Genomic DNA, 19,877 nt, shown 5'->3' with positions numbered 1-19,877 from the left:
TTATTACTATTATTTATTTATTTGATTTATTGTAATATTTAATTTATAACACAATAACAAAAAATATTCCTTTTAAAAAAAATTGGGAGAAGGGGGTATGTTTGTAGAATTAAATGCATTTCTGATTTTTTTTCATCCATTTGATTCTTCATTTTTAGGTCATCCAAACCTCAAATTGCTCAGCTGATGAGGATTCATGTTGTTACACCTAAAGCCCCTGTACATGTAACTCTCCATCCAAAAGTGCAACCAGCACCTGAGCCCTGTCCATTGTTTTATCCAACAATCAGCGAGCCTTTAAAGCTTTCACAATCTGCATACTGGATTTTGAGATTGCCGTATCCTTTTATAGTTATCTTATCCATCCTGCTTTTATTTCAAAGTAGTCACCTTATGCAATATCTGGTTTTGCTCACCAAATTAATTATATTAATTTTAACTGCATCAAACAACTTTAATTTAATTATGCTAGGGCAGTGATACTTTTCTGTTAATAAAACCCCAGAGGAAATCCATCAATTTCTAATAACATATTGCCTGATCTTTGTGTTAGCTTTCTTAGTAATGAATATTAATACCAATATTTCAACTGTCGAAAGTTGAGGTTTTGTCATCTTTACATTGTTTTTTTTCCCTGCCTTGAATTAGCTGAAAAAATTATTTTTTACAAAAGAAACAAAGACATTAAAGGGAAGATACAAAAGAAAGAAGTGTACAAAAAAATGATTTTCTATTTGAATAAATGTTAATACATAAACAGAATGAAACTATACTGAATGCTTTGCATCAAATGGGAATTAGATCTTAAATTCAGTTATTGGAAAGATTTAAACAGAATAGCTTTCCTGAAAAAATAAAATTTTATTGAAAATGTGTGTGTGTGTACGTGCTTACGTCTTTGTGTGTTTGTTTTTATCAACCATGATTCTAAATTAAATTTCTGTAGTTACACCTTATTAGCCAGTTATGCTATATAATTGAATAACAAATTAATTGCTATACATGTTCTTTCTCGAAAATAAACAAAACTACAATTTTCATATTATGTGTATAATTGAATATTTAATATTTGCATTATTTAATTCATAATAAAATACATACTTTCTATATTTTATTATTTAACCTTTATTTCAGTATTGTTTTCAGTCATTATATTGGAATTAAAGAATTGCTAAGTTTTCCTTGTTGTATTTAAGTTTTGCTTGTTTTATCAATAAAGTAACACTAAAAAATATTTTTCATATCCTCAAACAGTAGATATTATTGCATTTAAAATATTTTCCTATATGAGTTTTTGCAAATAAACTTAGTATTGTTTCATCTTAAAGTAATGAGGTGTTTCTTTTCCTTTCTTTTTTTCCTCCATTCAAGAAAGAAAGAATGATATATGAAAATGAATCTATTTTTTCTGCTTTTTTCACATGTGCTATTTAATGCATTACTGATTTATATTCATACAATTTTTTAATTAATATAATTAGGGGTAGGAGTTTGTGTTCACCTTAATTTTTCTGCTTCCATCAACAAATTTTTGTTATATAGAAGAAAGGTTATTGTCTTAACTTTTGAAGTTTTGTGTATGAAAGTGAGCATGGACCATACCTTCCACCTAGAGAGCCAGTGCCAGTGTCTGCTTGTCGTCTGTTAAAAGGCACTTATAACATTGCAGAACAACAGTCAAATCGATGAAGATGAATAAGATTCAAGGTATGCCTTATCACTTATATTAACTCTTGCAAAAGTATCTAAAGGTTCTTTATTTTGGTTTCTTTGAACTTATGGACATCAAAACGATCTACTTATAATTATAATAACATCATAATTTTATTCTGTTATTTTTATTTTCATTGCTGTGAAACTTGAATTGAATGTCTTATCAGTAGTTTCGGTGGTGTAGTGAAAGTAAATAATCCCAGGTTTTTATAGATTTTTCTTTTCGCCCACAGTCATTATTAGTGGTACAGTTTGGATAAATAATAGCCAGAACATATCATTAGATTTTTGTTTCTTCATTAGATTTCACTTTATAAAATATTTTAAATAACTAATGTTTTACCTCTGTAACTAAGATTGACTCTTAAGGCATCTGTATCTTTCTTGCCATGTAATTATTACACTCTGTAGGTTAAATGAAAAGTATTGATGTATTCAAAAAGAGAATTTCAAATAGAAAAAGATTTTATTTCATCAAATCACATGCTTTTGACATTGGTAACATTAGGATGTTTTTTAAAAAAAATATTTTTTTGTAAATATTAATCCTGAAGCAGAATTTTCAATAAAAGTGATTTTATTAACTTGTTTTTTGACTGGTATTATTTTTATAAACCATGTAATGCATTAGCAACAGAATGCAAAATTGTAAATAATCGAGCAGACGAATTAAATGTGAAATATTATATGCTGCAATGTATAACATTAAAAGTTTGGATCACTTTTAATTTTGTAATAATTGTTGCACTGAAATTCATTAATAACATTTTGATATTCTGAAAAAGTTAGTGTATTCAAAAATGTTATTCAGAGTGTATTCAAACGCAATTCTATAAATTTATAATTCAGTTAGTGAAGATATGGCTCCAAGATAAAGCAGAGAGTATTGTGTGACTCTGCCGGTAAGCCATGGACTTCACTGCTTGAGGATACACAGTTGATACCAGATTCTCCTAGAAGTGCAGCTGTGGCATTTTTCTGCCTTACTACTGACTGTTTGCCTGCATACTTATATTGGCTTCAGCTTTGTGTCTCTCTCTTATGTCCTCTGTGTATACAACATCAAATTTTTGATGCTATTCATCTTGACTCTTACTCTGCACTTGTGTTTTTAAATGTAAAGTTCAGAAATATTGGAAGGCTAAGAGATCTAACGGCATCATAGCCAATTTCTGGGCATTTGTAAAAAATAAATAAATAATTCATATAGTGTATTACATGAGATATTTATCCTTTTTTTGACATATTTTATATCTAAAAAAATAAATTATTTAAATATAATCGCATCATATCATTAAAAAAAAAAAGAATGAACTTAGATAATACCCCAATTGAAAAAAATATTCTACTGAAGAATCAATTGAATACTTTTATTCACATGACATTAAGTGAAACAAATTCCTGTTTTACTTTCTATTCAAATTAATACTAACCTGATTTGACTTTTTCCCTTCTTACTGCAATGTTAAAGAATAGTTTAAGGTATTTTTTATAATGTGATAATATTTATAGACTGGCTTATTTTGGGTTAATTGCAATATACATAGCAAAAAAATAATTAAAAATGCTGTACATGACAGGTAATTGAACTTAGAGTTACCAAATTGGCACAAAGTTACTTCTAAAGTAATAGATGCTCACCAAATTATTCGAGATTTTAATTAGATTTTTATTAAGAACTAATAACAATATTAATATTTTTCCTGAATAACTTCAAAAGGTTGTTATGCAAAAGCTTTCTTACATTGCTTTAAACTTCAAAAATGTTCCTTGTATTATGTTACAGCAAGTTTTTCAGTCATATCAATTTTACTTCCATACCATTGTTTTCTAAATTTAATAAAAATATACTTAATAGAATTTTCAAATATTATTAAGTATGTTTTATTGAGATACTTCATATTGTTTTTGTTGGATGTATATTTAAACACTGCAATTTACTACATTTTGCACGTGCACTATATTGCTACAATATATTTAAGATAAATTTTAAAAATAAAATAAAGATAGATGAATTAAGCCTAAATTATTGCTGTTTTTTCGATATTTCAAACTACAAGTTTGAATTCTTTTTAATTTTTTTATTCTTTATGATCATTTAAGTGTTTGTTATATATTGAAGTGAGAAACTGAAAACATTTCCTTTCATTAAATTCAGAGTTAAGAATTGATTTTATTTTCTTTAAGGGAATTTGTTGCTGAATGTGCTCATAAGGAATGCATTATGCAATCTGATGTGGGAGAAATATTTTTATGCATCAAGAGTGTACAGACCAGGGGGAAACCTTGGAAGCTTTCTCATGAGACACCTTGGAGCTCCATCAGTGCATAGTGTGAAAAATTCATCAAATGTTTTCATGCCATTTAAATGAAGAATGCAACCAGTGTTATGACTTTTGAATGATGGTAGTAAATGAAATTATAACAACCATGAAAGTATGTCCTTTATTACATGTTATGGTATAACATTTGATAAAACATGTAAATATTTCCAAATTAAGGTTTTAATTTTGGAAATAGTTTTTAAAGTGAGTCGATGCCTTATCCTCCCTTTTTTTTGGCATATATTCTTCCATTAAGCTCAAATAAGAGAACCAATTCAATATCTATTGATAATACATCTTCCAAAATTTAAAATAATATTTTAAATTCTGAATGCTTCAACATTCAGGTGGTTATCTCAGATTATCATTTTTTTTCTATCTATGTTTTTTGAAAATAAGCTTTTCATGATCTATACTGTATTCTGTCAGATTTTTTTTTTTTTCAGTGTTGTTTTGAATAAAAGAATTTGATTCATTTTATGTTCTGTTTATGTTTCTCTCAGATTTTTACTTTCTCTTATACAAGATATGCAAAAAGAAAGTTTTTTTTAATCATGACAAATTTTTATTTAATGATTTTGATGAATCTTTTCATTTTTTTAAAAAAAATTTATCTTTGTACGAAAGGGTGATATGTTGTGTTTGTATAGTTAAAAGTTGTGAAGAGAACATTCCCACTCTTTAAATATTTTAATTTCTTCTTTGAATGAATAGAATTTAATTCTGTATTTATGCTTTAACTTGGACTTGAAAGAAGTAATAGCTAGGGATTTATAGCAGCAAAGGTGTTTATCCCCTGCTACCAGATGTGGAGAGCAAGAAATTTCATCTGCAAACACAAGGGTATTGAAGCTTTATCCAACTTCCTTGCAGAAGTGACTATAAATATACAACAATCCATATGTTAATAAATGCGTTATTTAGTTTTTAAACTTTAACCTTGATTTGCGAAACCTTATTTTTAAAATTCATAATCATTTAGTTTAACTGGAGTGATAATTAGAAGACTGAACAGTCTATCTTAATGTTATTTTGTCTTACAATTGATTCGAAATTTTGGTAAAAAGGGAGAATCGGGTATCAGATTTTCTTGCCAAGGCGAAAAATATTTTAGCCAAACTAATATAATATGAAATTTTAAAAAAATTTAACACAATGGGCGTCATATCTTCTTTAAAAAAATGTTTCGTCTTGGTGCCATTCGACGCCATGTGCCCGATTTTCCTGCATGACCAGGATTTTCATGATCAATACATTAGTTTCTGTATAGAACATGCACATGAATTTTAAGTCATGGTCAAATTAGATCCTTAATAATCTGCAACTTGCGTCATTTCTGTTTTTTTTTTTTTTTTTTTTTTTTTTTTTAACAGTGGGCATGATTTTTCTAAAATATTCTCGCAATAAAGCTGTTACCCTGAGAATACCTTTATGGCGAGAAGCGCTTTGCATAGGATTGGATACGTTACGAAATATTAACCTCTGCTGTGAATTTATCTTTTTTATAAATGTATCATGTCATCCTTGTGGAATTATTATTTGATTAATCCCTGGTGTGCGGTTAATAGTATCCGAAAATCAAATTTGTGTTTTAGATGCTTTTTCCGCAAAATTTTTGATTTGAAAAAAAAATTGATCCAAAATTACGCTTGTAATTACAAAATCTCACACTAAATTTGATGTATATATAAAAATTCCGTTTTTGATTTCGCACACTTATATGTTTCTAAAAGTACAGACGGACACACAATCAACCCCTTGTTGGACTTGATTCAAAATTCGATAGTTGTCTTGACTATAGATGTTAATTATGTGTGCTATGTGAATTTTATCTGTCTAGATCTCATTTTGTATTAGCTAACTTACATTCGAAGAGCCAGACAGATAGATCTCCTCTGAACGGAATTTGTTCAAAATTTGAGGGAAGTCTACAAATTTGATGTAAAGACCGTATGCCTAATTTCATCCGTCTAGCTCAAAGTGTTTTTAGGTTGTCTTTGTCACAAGGAAGTCAGACGTGCATTTTCTAGAAAAGGGTTTTTCGAACTCAGAAAGATTGAAAACGCAGAGATTCGTCTAAATCTCGAGTTCGAATTTTTTGGCGATAACTATACTACGTAAGCGAGAAAGTAAAAAAAGCTTCCATAAAGGATTAAAAAGCGTTTTTGAAATCCCCTTTACGTTTAGTTTATTTAACAATAGCCGAAGGATATTAAAACATTTATGGAAGCGATTCCTTTTTTAAAAGTTCGTTATTTTTCCATAAATTATCAGTGATTAAAATAAGTTTCTATTTTCTTCAGGTATGGAAGCAAGACATCAATTGCAGCACCCCAGCTATTTTTTAGTATATAATTTAAATTATTATACTCAATTTTGTGTGCAATACTTAAACTCTTTATCAATTATTTCTTTTTCACGTTTTCAGTATAGCGCTATAAGTAAAAACTACTTTATAGACCATCTTTGGTGAGGGAAGAATTCCAAGAAGCACTGCTTCCTCTGTATTTACTTTCTTTAAACACCGCAGGGTTGATTCGCCCATTAAGAAATTTAATAAACATACGAGTATATTTATTAAATTATTTTTTTAAACTCGTTGTTTGCTTCGACTCAAGTTCCACACATTTCCTCTATGAATTTCGTTGTAAGTGTGGTTATTTTGAATGACAGAAGGATTAATTAATAACAAAGAAAAGATTGTTTTTAAAAATATGAAGGAGAATCGATCTTCTTGTCAGAAACATCGTTGCATAATAATGTTTTCGGCGTAATTCATCTGTTTTTATATAATTTTATATTAAGTGAGAACATGATGTTTTGTTTCATAGGTTTTGAAGCCTCAAAAGGCACGGACAGAAATTTGTCGATTTATCGCTTTTGAGGCATTAATTTTTCGCTTTTAGAGTTATTAGGAAATGATAAAGAAGGTTATCACTTTTGGCGATTTATCGCCAACAAATCGCTACAACTTGGCGCGAATGTACGCCATGTATCTGATTCTCCTGTCTGACCAATAAAGGGCAGGGTTATAAGAAGTTTTCAAAGAAGCACAGACTGAATGCGAAACAGCGAGGAAGGTATCGAAAATTATATATATATAATACTAATGGTTAAAAGCATTGCAAGTTTGAGAAATTTCATGTCTTTCAAGAATAAGCCCCCCCCCCCATTTTTTTTTTCATTTAAAGTGATAAATTTTTATGTCAATATGTAAAACTTGTCTAAAGGTAAGATAGAATTAAGGTATTGAACAAAAAACATTATTTAATTCCAAAAAGAGTAAAATACAAACAAAATGTACAGATTATCAGTATCGGAATCCATTTTGGTATCCTGGAATAAAATGAAGTAAAGAAAAAATTTCACGTTCTTTTAATCAGAAAAGATAATAAAAGAGTTCAAGTTAACTGAAAAGCATTTAATATTTGGTTGTGCCACTTCTAGCTTCGATCACAGCAGCCACTCTGTTAGGTGCGGAATCCAAAAGGTTTTGCAACATTTCTTTCGCTCTTTCATGGTGTCAAACTTTCCTGAAGTTCTCATTTTGTTCTGAGGTGATTCAATTATTTTATTTCCTATTATACTCCATAAATTCTCAATGGTGTTTAAATCTGGCTAGTTTCCTGGCCTTGTGAGAGCATTAATATCACATTTTACAAATGCAGCCTTAACCTAAAATAACGAATGTTTCGATATAGAGGTCAGAACTGAACTGAAGTGAAATTTAAAATTAATTGTAAAGTTTGTCTTATGTTTTTCGGTGTATGACAGGGTGCTAGATCTTGCTGAAATATCCATTTTTGCCTTCAGAACATGTCACGAGCATTACGAGAAGCAGTTGATCCTTCAGCACACCAACATACTTGTCACCATTCATGATTCCCTGTACAAAATGAAGTCGTCCAGTTGACTGATATGACATGCACCCCTACACCATTATACTTTCTGGGTGCTTTGGTGTACGAACAGGCATTCTGACCTCACGCTCTTCTTTGCTTTACGCCAAACGTGACCAGGCCTGACAGACATTAAAGAAAAGCAACTTTCGTCGCTGAATATAACTTGTCTCCATTCCGAAATATTCCAATTTTTATGCACTTTGGCCCATTGCAATCCTTTTTTTCCACATTGTTTTCGTCAGTACTGGGTTTTTTTCCTGGTACTTGTGCCTTGTAATCAGCTTCACAGAGCCTCCTGCGAACTGTTCTAGGGCTGGCAAATGACAGACATGGACTCATTCCATTCTCTTGCAAGCGTAGCAGAACTTGCAAATCTATTTTTACGGCATAATCTTTCAATGTAGCATCTGCACGTTTAGAAGATAATCCCGAGCGACCACTTCTAGGCTTTTTATCTACGGTTTCTTCAGTTTTGAATCTCTTTATGTGGCGTGAAACAGTCGACTCACTGCAGTCGCACCGGTGAGCAATCCTAACATTTGAAATGTTTCCTTGGTGCATTAAAATAACAGTTTGACGCTTCTCACGTGCTAATTCACACATTTTAAAAAGAAATGAGCAGTTTAAATTGAAAAGCAATGCACAGCGAACGAACTTCGACAGAGCAACAAACGAAATGAAATCCTTTTCAGTCGGAGCGATTTTATAATAAACTACTGAGATGACACAATCTTTGCAGACGATTGCTTCACTATGGATGACGCAGTAGCTTGAAACTACTCCACTATATTTATATTAGAAAATATCACTTTAAATGGAAAAATATTACTTTTTTTGGGGGGGGGGCTTATTCTAGAAAAAACGTGAAATTTCTCAAACTTGCAATACTTTTAACCAGTAGTGTAAATTTCCCTCAGTTATAGTACAGGGTGCATCGCGTCATTAAAAGATCTTATAAACTACTTATTCTTCCATGGTCTTTACACAAGGACCTTAAAAGTCCTTATTTTTTGTTCAGGTGTTTATATTTTAATTCTGGTGGGAAAAAATATCCCATTTCACCACTCCAAATCTACACGATTATAGACTGTACTTTCTTTGCAGTGTCGGTTCTTTTAATGTTTAACGGATTTAAATGTATCCTGCAGTCAAGGAAAAAAGTTTTATTTCAGTTTAAAGAAATACTGATAAAATGGAGAAAATATATCTTTTTCATTTACTTAACTCTTTACTTTCCTCGTTTGGCTGATTTAAACAAAGAGATTTTTTTTTTTTTACAGATAGTTTTTTTTTATTCAAATAAAATCACTAATATTGGATTTTAACAATGAATCGGTATTTTTCTACGCGTGATTATTGTTTCTAGAGCAGTTGTTAGTTATATTTTTACATAGTCCAATGGCTCGCCATTGGTGAATTTTTTAAATATTTTTACTTCAATTAATTTTTGTGCAAGAGTTTAATTTTTTAATTATATGCCGGACAATGTGTATTTTATTCATTGTGGACTTTCAAAAATGAGTACGTCGAGTGTTTCAAGGCTTTCAAAGCTGAAAGTAAATCAAAATGTATGTGATGCTCTATAGTTGCTTGTAGGCCATTTCTTACTCTTGTCAAAAGATACCAAAATTGTATTGCTTCCAATAAAATTCCTTTTTTTATTTTATTTTTGTATATAAACTATTCAAAGAGAAAGAAATGCTCACCACAAAATTCGAACTCTTCATTCTGTCTGATCTTCTTGATTTAACCACCGAATAAAACATTTTTTGAATTATATTTCACTGCGAACAAGATAACCGAAAGAGCTTTGAGATGGAATTTCCTTTCATCAAATCTGCAGATTTCTATGAAATTTTGAACGAAATCCTTTTACATGAAGGTTGTTTTTTTCTTCTGTATATTCGAGTACCGGTGAACACGATAATTTCAAAACACAAAGCGCTAATTGGAAAATTTGGTACACAGTTTTAGCATCTAAAATATACATCCATATAAAAATTTCGAACCAAAGGTCTTTATATTCGCAAGCACGTAAAAAATGTTACAGAAATACGTAACCACTTAGATAAATGAAATTTGGTAAATAAAAGTTTGGTAGGTTAGGTAAAATTTCTAAAGTTGTAGCTCTGTTACAAATTTGACTGTTTACTTTGAATTCAATTAAGCTATTAAAAATTTTCTAACACACTTTCAAAAGTGTTTTTTTAAAATTGTATTGGGCCTCTGAACATAAAAATTTGCGTACTCTTAGCTTTCACAGCCCAGCACATGATTTTTACTTTTCATGCTAAAGGAAGTGATGATAATATCTTTCTTAGGGAGTTATGCAATGAAGTACTGAAGGTACATTTTCAACTGATTTCACATATATTGAGAGCGTATTAAGCCTTTTTTATTTTCTCGTATGCATAGTATAAACAAAATACAGTAATCGTTAAAAAATCGATTTAGAGATTTTGACGAATCTCCACGTTTTAGACTTCCCTCAATTCGAAAAGCAGATTTTTTCGGAAATGTCCACCTGTCTGTCATAATTATAACACAAAAACGCTGTGACGCTAGGGGGATGAAATTTGTTCTTCTGTCTTTATACCAAATTCGTAGATTTCTATCAAATTTTGAGCAAATTCCACTCTGGTTGGCTGTTCGAATGTAAATTAACATGATAATTACAAAACAAAAAAGGCTGGATAGATGAAATTTGGTACACAGATTGAACATCTGTAGAGTAGACACCCATCAAATTCTGAGCCAAATCTAATAAAAGTTTGACTATCTTTAATGCTGCACTTTCAGAAACATGTAAAAGCGGTAAATCAAAAGGGCAATGATTTAAATATATCAGATTTGATACGAGATTTTGTGACTACAAGAGCTATTATGTGTCAAATTTTTCTTTCAATCCGTAATAAAAAACGTGTTTAAAATACAAATTGGATTTTTGAATACTATTTACGCATACCAGGGTTTAATCGCCAAATAACTACTCAAGGATGACACGATAGATTCGATAAAAATGATAAATTTGCGCCAAAAGTTAATATTTCCTAACTATTATACAGCAAAGCTATGTAAGGCGTTATTTGGCTTGATAGTTTATTAGAAAGTATGCGAGAAAGTTTTAGGGAGACCACTGTCGCTGTTTTCTTATGTAATTGCTTCTCATATCTCTGCATCTTTCCAGAAATAACAGATTTTTTTTTTCTAGAGAGTTATTTTACAGTGTTGTTACAACGCTCATTGCTTTATACTTAATATTATATTTGCCTTCAAAGAGAAAACAACAACAACATGAAGTGGATAAAAATTTGGCGTTTAAAATACTCTGCATCTCTTTGTTTACTCTTTTTTTAACATTTCATCTGCATCTGTATGGTGAAAGTATTAGATAATACTGCTTAATTAAATGATTGAAAGTTGCATCTGCCTTTTAGCATAACATTTGGAGTCAACTCACATTTTACTTTCATCTGGGAAGTGACAAACTGTGGCATAAAATTGCCACATTTGAAGTTTATTATTATGTACGACGATAGAGAATTGTTTCCAATAACAAAAAATAAGGTTTTTTTTAGTATAATTATTAATTTTTAAATCAATATAATTAAATTTTTTAAAGAGATACGATTTAAAGTAGGGACCGATTTCCCAAGAAAGTTTCTCGCATACTCTCTAATAAAGTGTAAAGAATTTGACCGGAAAATTGCCAGAAGATAGATGGCAGCACTGTATTGATGTAGATCAAAAATGTGATGACATCACACCGGTAGTAAGTTTGGCAGACGGAGATTTTTTCGGCGGGAGTCAGCGTGGGGTTGTGCTATGTGATGTTGTTTTGTATTTTGTGGTGTTGAAAGAAAAAGGCATTGATGCCTGGTGATGGTGTCCTATCTTGTGGATTAAGATGATGGTCGTGGGAATGGATTTACTAATATTGTAATGTTTGAATTTCCTATTGATTATATGTTGTAAATGTTTTTTATGTTATGTGTTTTATGTTGTGTGTTTTGTCCGACTGTGATGTTAAAGACAAATTTGGCCTATTCAGTCGGCTGTATTTTGATGGCATCACAAAAGGTAATATATCCCAGCGAACGAATTGCACAATAGTTACGAAATACTAACCTTTTACGTGAATTCAGCAATTTTACTGAATCTATCGTGTCATCCTTGGTGAGTCATTGGACGATACATCCCTGGCATGCGTTAATAGCATCAGAGAATTGAATATGTGTTTTAGACAAGTTTAACTCAACCGATTGAAGCAGAAATGACATTTGTAGTCACAAAATTTATAACAAATTTGATATATTTAAGTCACTGATTTTTGAACTATCACGTTTACATGTTTCTAAAAGTACAGACAGACAAACGTTCAACCTCTTGTTGGATGTAGCTCAAAATTTGATAGGTGCCTACATTGTAGATCTTAAATATGTGTGCCGAATTTTATCTATCTAGCTCTCTTCGATTTGTAGTTGTCGTATTAACTTTTGCTCGTACAGACAGACATTCTGCAAATGGATTTCGTTCAAAATTTGATAGAACTCAAATTTAGTCGCAAGACCTGTGCCATATTTTATCCAATTAGCTCAAAGCATTTTTGAATTTGCTCGTACAGTCAGACATCCTGCAAATGGATTTCGTTCAAAATTTGATAGAACTCAAATTTAGTCGCAAGACAAAGTACCATATTTTACTCAATTAGCTCAAAACATTTTTGAGTTACTGTATTCACAGATAGACAGACAAACATAATGCCAAAAATGCGTTTTTTGAACTCAAGGAAGTCTGAAACGTGGTGATTCATCAGTCTCACATTCAAAGTTTTTGATTATTAAATACTTTCTCTATACTACATATACAAGCAAGTTTAATCTAGTATAAATATCGTGTTTCCGATCTAATTATTGAAATTGACTTTCCAAAATGCACCACCAACTTTTTTAAGCAAAAGTGTTTTTGGATCTAAAATTCACATATGGCAAGTGCAAATATGATGTTTATATATTTATTAAACTATATCATTTCCTCTCCTTTGTTTTCTCTCATATGATACAAAACCACATAACCTTCGGTTTTGCTCATTCTGAGTCAATATATTAAATTTTTAAAGTCCATTTATTGTCTTTTTTATGCTTTGACTTATTAATTTACTTTTTATGAGGACTGGTGATTATAATTGCTTACTGGACAATTCCTTCTGATTCAAGATAATAGTCCCCTTGATTTAAACAGTTCATTTTAAGCAATTGTTTGTGACTCAGGCTAAGCAACTATAAGGCAAAGACAAAAAAAAAAATCATCAAATTTTATCTCTATATTGTTTTCAAAAACTATTACAAACTGTCGCCGAACAAGTTTTTTCTCAGTGGATATTATTATATAATTTGTTTCTTATTCTAAAATTTTAGTAGAATTATTAGACTTTGATAAACAATATGAAAGCAAAAATTTTTCTCTGATTGTAAACATGTAGCATTTTTATTAAAAAATTCATTCAATAGTTGTATCATAAATGTCCCATTTCACAGTCCAAATATTTATTAAAAATGAAGCTACGACACTGCCCAATCTAGAAAAACTACCCAAATACGGCAAATCTCTTTTAAATTTTTACTTTTTCGTATACAAATAGAAAATAATGTAATCGTGAAAATTTTAAATTCGAGATTTTGATGAATTTTTGAGTTTCAGACTTCCCTGAGATAGAAAACACGTTTTTGGAATTAATGTCTATCTGTCTGTCAACACGATAACTCAAAAAGGCTTTGAACTTAGAGGATGAAAATGGATGCATGGATTTCTTTCCATATTTTTAGATTTCTGTCAAATTTTGAACGAAATCCATTTTGATAAATTCTGTCTGAGGCGTTTATCTAATTATAAGGTAGCACGATGGTACGAGCTAGACAGAAAAAATTCGACGCACAGATTTAATAAATATCTATAGTGTAGATATTTATTAAATTTTAAGCCAAATTCAACGAAGGGTTATCCGTCTGTCTGTCTGTACTTCCAGAAACATGTAAAAGCGATAACTCAAAAGCGGAATGATTTAAATGTATCAAATTTGATATATAATTTTGTACAATTGTATTTCTGTGTCCAATTTTGATTTTAATTGTTCGGAAGAAAATGGCAAAAGATATATTTTAATAAGAGCTTCCGTAACTATGGTTCACCAATGCCATATGGTTAAATATTGTTACGAAATTTTTCTATACAGCAAAATACCATCGATCAATCGTAATGCATTTAATCTCTAATAGTTCAGCAACTTGCTTGCTTGCTAATCCTCTAGTCTTTTTACTCGTCGGCGACTCCGACCACTCTCACACACACAACTTCCGCCGATACACACACTTCCTCGCAGCTTCAGATTGCTCGTCTTTTATAGTTCCTGGAGGCGGGGCTAGAAACTGCAGACAATCAGGGCGTCTCTGGATCTATCTCTGTTATTACTGGATGGATCATGAAACTTCTCGAACTTTCTGGTATTATCCATTTAGTCGCCAAACTCGCCAAATTCAACGCCAAGTCGCCAAATGGTCGCCATTTCATTGACTCATTCGCTCTCATTCGCTCAGGACATTGACTTGGCAGCCGCTCAGCACAGATCTTACAACGTTCTTTCTTAAGGTGATACTAGCCGTGATGGGAAGCAAATTACAAGTTTGTAACAATATGCATAAGTACATTTGTTAGAGAGTACGGAAGAAAGTTTCGAGGTTTTCCGCTGGTTTTCGATGCAGAAAGATTAATGAAATGTTGTCTCTTCCTTATTTTTTGAATCAAATTGAGACAGCTCAGTTGAAATGTATCTCACGAGAGAAAATGGACTCCATTCAATTAATAACATAAGAAAGCAGGAGCAACTGTAGAATAAAGAAAGGGTCCTAAAGTATAATTTTAAAATTGTTGAATATAATCTAAAGATTGAAAAAAAGTCGAATACAATATGTAAGAATTAAATTAAAATAAATTATTTCTTATTCAATAATTTTCTGACGCTTTTTGGTCGAAAAGGATATAAAAATATTCTGTAAAATGCTTCGTTGTATTATGCTAGCTTTTTTGTCATTTTTAGTCAAAATGCTAATTATATCTATGGTATTTTAACAGATGTAATTTTTTTTTTTTCAGTTTTTCTTTGAAATATATCTCTCTGCCTCATTTTTTTACTGCAATGCATTAATATGCGCCGAAAAATTTACATCATACGGCTACTTATTTTAAAATATACTTCCAAGCAACATGTATTTCGTAGGAGTAATATTATATATTGAATGTGCAGGACTATCAAACCAAAAATATCAAAGTAGACAATTGCCTAAAAACCTTCTACAATTTTGGAAAAGATAGTCGATATAAATTTTTTTTTTCAATATTTTGAGAGTAATTAATTTCTGATATTTTTTTTTTTGCAAAGATTATATATTTTAATTTATTCAATAAAAATAAAATATCATTTAAATTTCAGAGAATTATTTTCTTAGGAATATTTTTTTCATATCTTCAAATTCACTTACTGTTTTTTTTTTTTTTTCAGTTGTCAGACGGACTTTCATTTTAAAGACCTGTCAAACTTTCCTGAATTTGATATTTAATATTTTTTTTATATAATTTCGTTTAAAACTTCTTTTATGTTTAAATTTTTTATATGTGAGATACTGAAAACTTGAAGATAGCAGGCAATTTAAATGCTTTTTTTTTAATTTATCAAAATATTTGTCATTTAAAAATTGCTTATTCAAAGATTAATTTAAAACGAATAAAAAGCATCTGATTTTTGTTAGAGAACTTTCATTACTTAACGACATTCATAGTGTTTAATCTAGCCCTAGACACAGTAGTATTTCGAGTGCAAAGGGCTGGGCAGTTGTCTAAATTTATAACCTTAATTATTCATTCTATTTAACCTTTCAGCTCTGCAATTTCTATTTTCAGCTGATGTCGATGCGAAACGAGAATTTATAATAAAATATAGCAAACAATGTAAAAAAAAAAAAAATATCTAAAAATAGAATGAGAAACAATAACGTTTCTCATCCTATTAGCACACTTCCAATTTTTCCCCCAAAACGGCGAATTCGTGTTTTCAGCTGTTCGCGCGAGAAATCTGTCAATCAGTTAACGAATCGCACGTTATCTGGCTACAGCATCCGCTCCGCGTGCTTTATCAACGCTTCCCCTTCATTTCGCCCGTCATTCAAACGCGCAACCTGGCACATCAGTCAGAAATGCACCTCCGTCGGTTTCGTACGCGGGCTCTTCTGTCCATCATTCTTCTCGGCACGGTGCTTCTTGTCATCTGTTCTTATTCTTCGTTTCCCAGTCCGTCATACCTGAAAAATCGAATATCCTCAGACGATTCTTTGACTGCCAGCTGGTGGGATCGGTTGTGGTCTTCGTCCGGAAAATGTAAAAGCAGCACTCCCAAGCCGTCGACAGAGAGACTGAACACAGCTGATATCTACCCCAAGTTGGACTTCAGAGTTCCCGATAATGCAGGTGCAGGATTTTGGAACGAGGTTCTTGAAAGTCGTTATCGGGAGATAAGAGAAACATGGAAAGAGTTGCCGCTAGAAGTAATTTCTTTCATTTCCTTCCATTTTGTTTGTTTACTTATTATGAAATTTTCGGAGAAAAAAAACTATCAACTCGGAGGGTTTATTGCTATTGCTGTTTTATAACTCTGCTTGTACAAGTATAGCAACGGTGAACTTTTCAAGCATTAATAGAAGAAAGCGCCTATCGGAATCTCCGTTTTCAAGAATGAAAGTTTAGCTATATAAATGATAAAACAAAATTTAAATTCATTTAAAAATAATGAGATTTTTAATAATTATGATAAATCTTTTACATCGCTTAGATAGTTTTAATTCGTACCTTTTTCAGGTATTTTTATTCTCTACCGATAGATTTCAAATAATGGCCAAATATTTTTAACTTTCTGAGAGCCATAAGCTTTTTAAATCACATTTAATGTTTTCACAAATTACATTTGCCTTATCACTTTAAAAATTTTAACAACTTTCCATCATTCGTTTCCTTTTTACTTATTTTTCAAAATGATATTTTGTGTTTTCTTTTTAACATTTTTAAATGTTATGTATTCATGTTTTATCTCCATGTTTTAATAAACTTTTATCATGATCTTGTGCTTTAAGTATTTTTAATAATTAATAAAGCCTTCTTTACATTTTGCTTGGCGCAGTATGGCCAGATATGGCTCTTGCGCCATAAAACTCCAAGCAACCAACCAACCATTAAAATAATGGGGAAAAATATATTGTGTTAAATATATAAAATATATTAAATATATTAAATATTTTTATAAGTAATATTTTACTGCTGTATTAAGAGAATGTATTTTTCTTGATTTAATATTTCAGTAATTATTTTTTTCATTTCGACAAAAATGCATATTTTTTGCAGCACTTTGCAACCAATAGATTGAATATTATTGCACAATTGCTTGCGTAGGTTGTTTAACCAGAAAGTTTTAAATATTTCCGAAGTAATATTATTTCGTTTTGGTTACATTTATGAGCAGAAAATTAATTTGTTACCCCAAATATTCACTTAAATAATTCAAACGAAGTAGTAAAATGGGATAAAGCAACTGATAATATAAAGATGCATATGTTTACGTTTAATGTAAGTAAACATATATTTATTTATACTATATGTTTACTTATAATGTTCTATCTATTTTTTTTAAAAGTAGCATAAGGACTAGAATTTGTGTATTTGTGTAAAGACCATATACCAAATTTCATCTGTCTACATCAAAGCGTTTTTTATTTATCTTTGTGCCCGACGGACATTTTCCAAAATTGTGTTTTTCGAACGTAGGGTGTTCGAAAGCTCGATATTTGTCAAAACTTCGAGTTTGAATTTTTTAATGATCACTATATTTTCTCTATACTACGTATACGAGAAAGTAAAAAGGGCAGAAATATCCGTTATCGATAAGTAAAATTTTAGGGTTTTTTTTTTTTTTTTTCCCTTGCTCTTTTAAAACTCGGAAAATTACAACAGGCGGTACTGCTTGTTAAGCGAGGCTATTGACTTAAAAGAAAGATGTTACTCAGCTTGGGAACTATCCGCAAGAGAATGCATTATCCATCTGTGGGCTATCTTTCCTGATAAACCTTGCATCATAGCTACTGTACTTGGATACACTTTTATGGTGCCTGCAGCCTAGTTTAACTGTCTAACATTAAAAAAATAAGAATTTCACATTCCTCTTGGAGTTAATGAGTCTTTCCTCTAATCACTTCTTCGATAGTTTTAAACGTCCTATTCAATCAATATTAAAAAGTAAGCCCATTTTTTATATTTTTTGAGTCCCTTCTGCCCCATTATTTGTAATAACCGTCATGTAAGCGGGTGTAGTGCACGTAAAATCTGTCGGAGCCAAATGTCCTTCCGCTGGTGTGGTGTGGAAGTTTACAGAAGGGTACCAGCTCAGGTGTCGTCCTGGTTATCTGACCGCAGCTCAAAATTAAGAGGTCCGTCCCAAAATAGCCCTAGTGTTGCTTTAAAAAACATGGCATTAACATAACTAAACTAAACCCTCATTATTTGGTTTGGTTGAGGTTTGTTGTCGGTAGATCTTCCTGGGATATATTTTGTCAGAAAACTGCTTTGGGAAGAAATGAGTTATATTTTTTCTAAAATTTAAATCTAATAAAAAAAATTAAAATGCTGTTTTAAAAAAATTCCGATTCAATAGAGATATTCAAAAAACTGAAACTAAAAGTCCTGTGTGAAATGTCTGTCATTAGATTTCATATGCGGCAGCCGTCTTGATTTAAGATTTGGAACATTCAAAAAGAGTATGTTTGACTGTTTTGCATTATCCATATCACTGGCAAAAGGGGAAGAAAAGGCTGTTTTCCTGCAGTAAAATGTGGTTCTGACTATTATTTATTTGAAAGTTTTGTTGGTTTTTTACAGTTCTAATACATGACAGATCGTAAACATTGTAACCACACGCCAGGTCTAGACGTTTCAATAAAATTTTCTGCAGTTTTCATTAACAGATTTGTTTAACAACAGTTGCAGCATTCAATTTTTCAGCTCTTTTGTAACAGAATATTTGAGATCTCTTCTCTATCTTTGTTTCTGTCTTTTAACAATGAAATTTCAATTCATTGTTATTGCAATGAGATTGCAATAACAATGAAATGAAATTCTTCTGTTTATGAAACTATTAATATTGATATCATCTTTGTCTATACTCTATAGACTGCCATTTAGATCTAATATCATCTCATTTTTTCATTGTAAATATTTCTTCAATTAAGGCATGTTGTATTATAAAACATTATATTTCTATAATTGATTAATTTTTTTCCCACTTTTTATCTGTTTCTATTAAAAGATAATATATTTATACACTTTTAGATAATTAAAAAAATTCAGGCTAATATATTTTTAAATATTGTTAATTTTTTTTCGATGAATATATTTTGTGTACAGTGAGTATATAATTGATTGAAAAATTTAGCATTGAAATTTTTCAAATCTCAATATTCCTAGTCATAATCATTTTAGCAAATATAAATTTTATTCCATGTTTATGTCGCCTGTTCTACATATTAAACAATTTATTAGCAATTAAATTGTTAATTATGTTTTCTGAAATATTTCAAGATAGGTTAAAAAAATGTAAACAGATTTAGTTTAAAAGTAATATCAATATATCCAAGTTTATATAGTTATTAAGAAACCTTTCAAATCGTCTCTTGCAAAAAGTAATTCTTTTAAAATAGAATTTAATTTGTTTGATTTTCTTTTGATAAATCTAATACTAAAAAAAATTTAACCAAATAACCTGACATTTGGAGAAGCAAAAAAAAGGGGGGGGGATGTCCAACAAGTATAATAAACTAGTTTCGTTGGGAACTTGGAACTGCCCTGG

General features: G+C 30.5%; 2 protein-coding genes across 2 annotated transcripts in view; both read left to right on the top strand.

The window, feature by feature from the left end:
• The window catches only part of LOC129981732 (nonsense-mediated mRNA decay factor SMG8-like), a 30,954-nt gene extending 26,481 nt beyond the window's left edge, over nucleotides 1-4,473 (top strand). The window contains exons 21-23 of the mRNA XM_056092693.1: nucleotides 159-338; nucleotides 1,572-1,707; nucleotides 3,901-4,473. Coding sequence (XP_055948668.1) covers nucleotides 159-338; nucleotides 1,572-1,689 — 298 coding nt within the window. The 3' untranslated portion in view covers nucleotides 1,690-1,707; nucleotides 3,901-4,473. The remainder of the gene's footprint in view (nucleotides 1-158; nucleotides 339-1,571; nucleotides 1,708-3,900) is intronic.
• An 11,670-nt stretch (nucleotides 4,474-16,143) lies between these two features.
• The window catches only part of LOC129981721 (alpha-mannosidase 2-like), a 29,201-nt gene continuing 25,467 nt past the window's right edge, over nucleotides 16,144-19,877 (top strand). The window contains exon 1 of the mRNA XM_056092674.1: nucleotides 16,144-16,533. Within this exon, the coding sequence (XP_055948649.1) occupies nucleotides 16,186-16,533 (348 nt within the window). The 5' untranslated portion in view covers nucleotides 16,144-16,185. The remainder of the gene's footprint in view (nucleotides 16,534-19,877) is intronic.

Source organism: Argiope bruennichi, chromosome 8 (genome assembly GCF_947563725.1).
Source record: "Argiope bruennichi chromosome 8, qqArgBrue1.1, whole genome shotgun sequence".
Lineage (NCBI taxonomy): Eukaryota > Metazoa > Arthropoda > Arachnida > Araneae > Araneidae > Argiope > Argiope bruennichi.
Note: the sequence above shows the minus strand (reverse complement) of the source record. Positions and strands in the feature narration are given on the sequence as shown.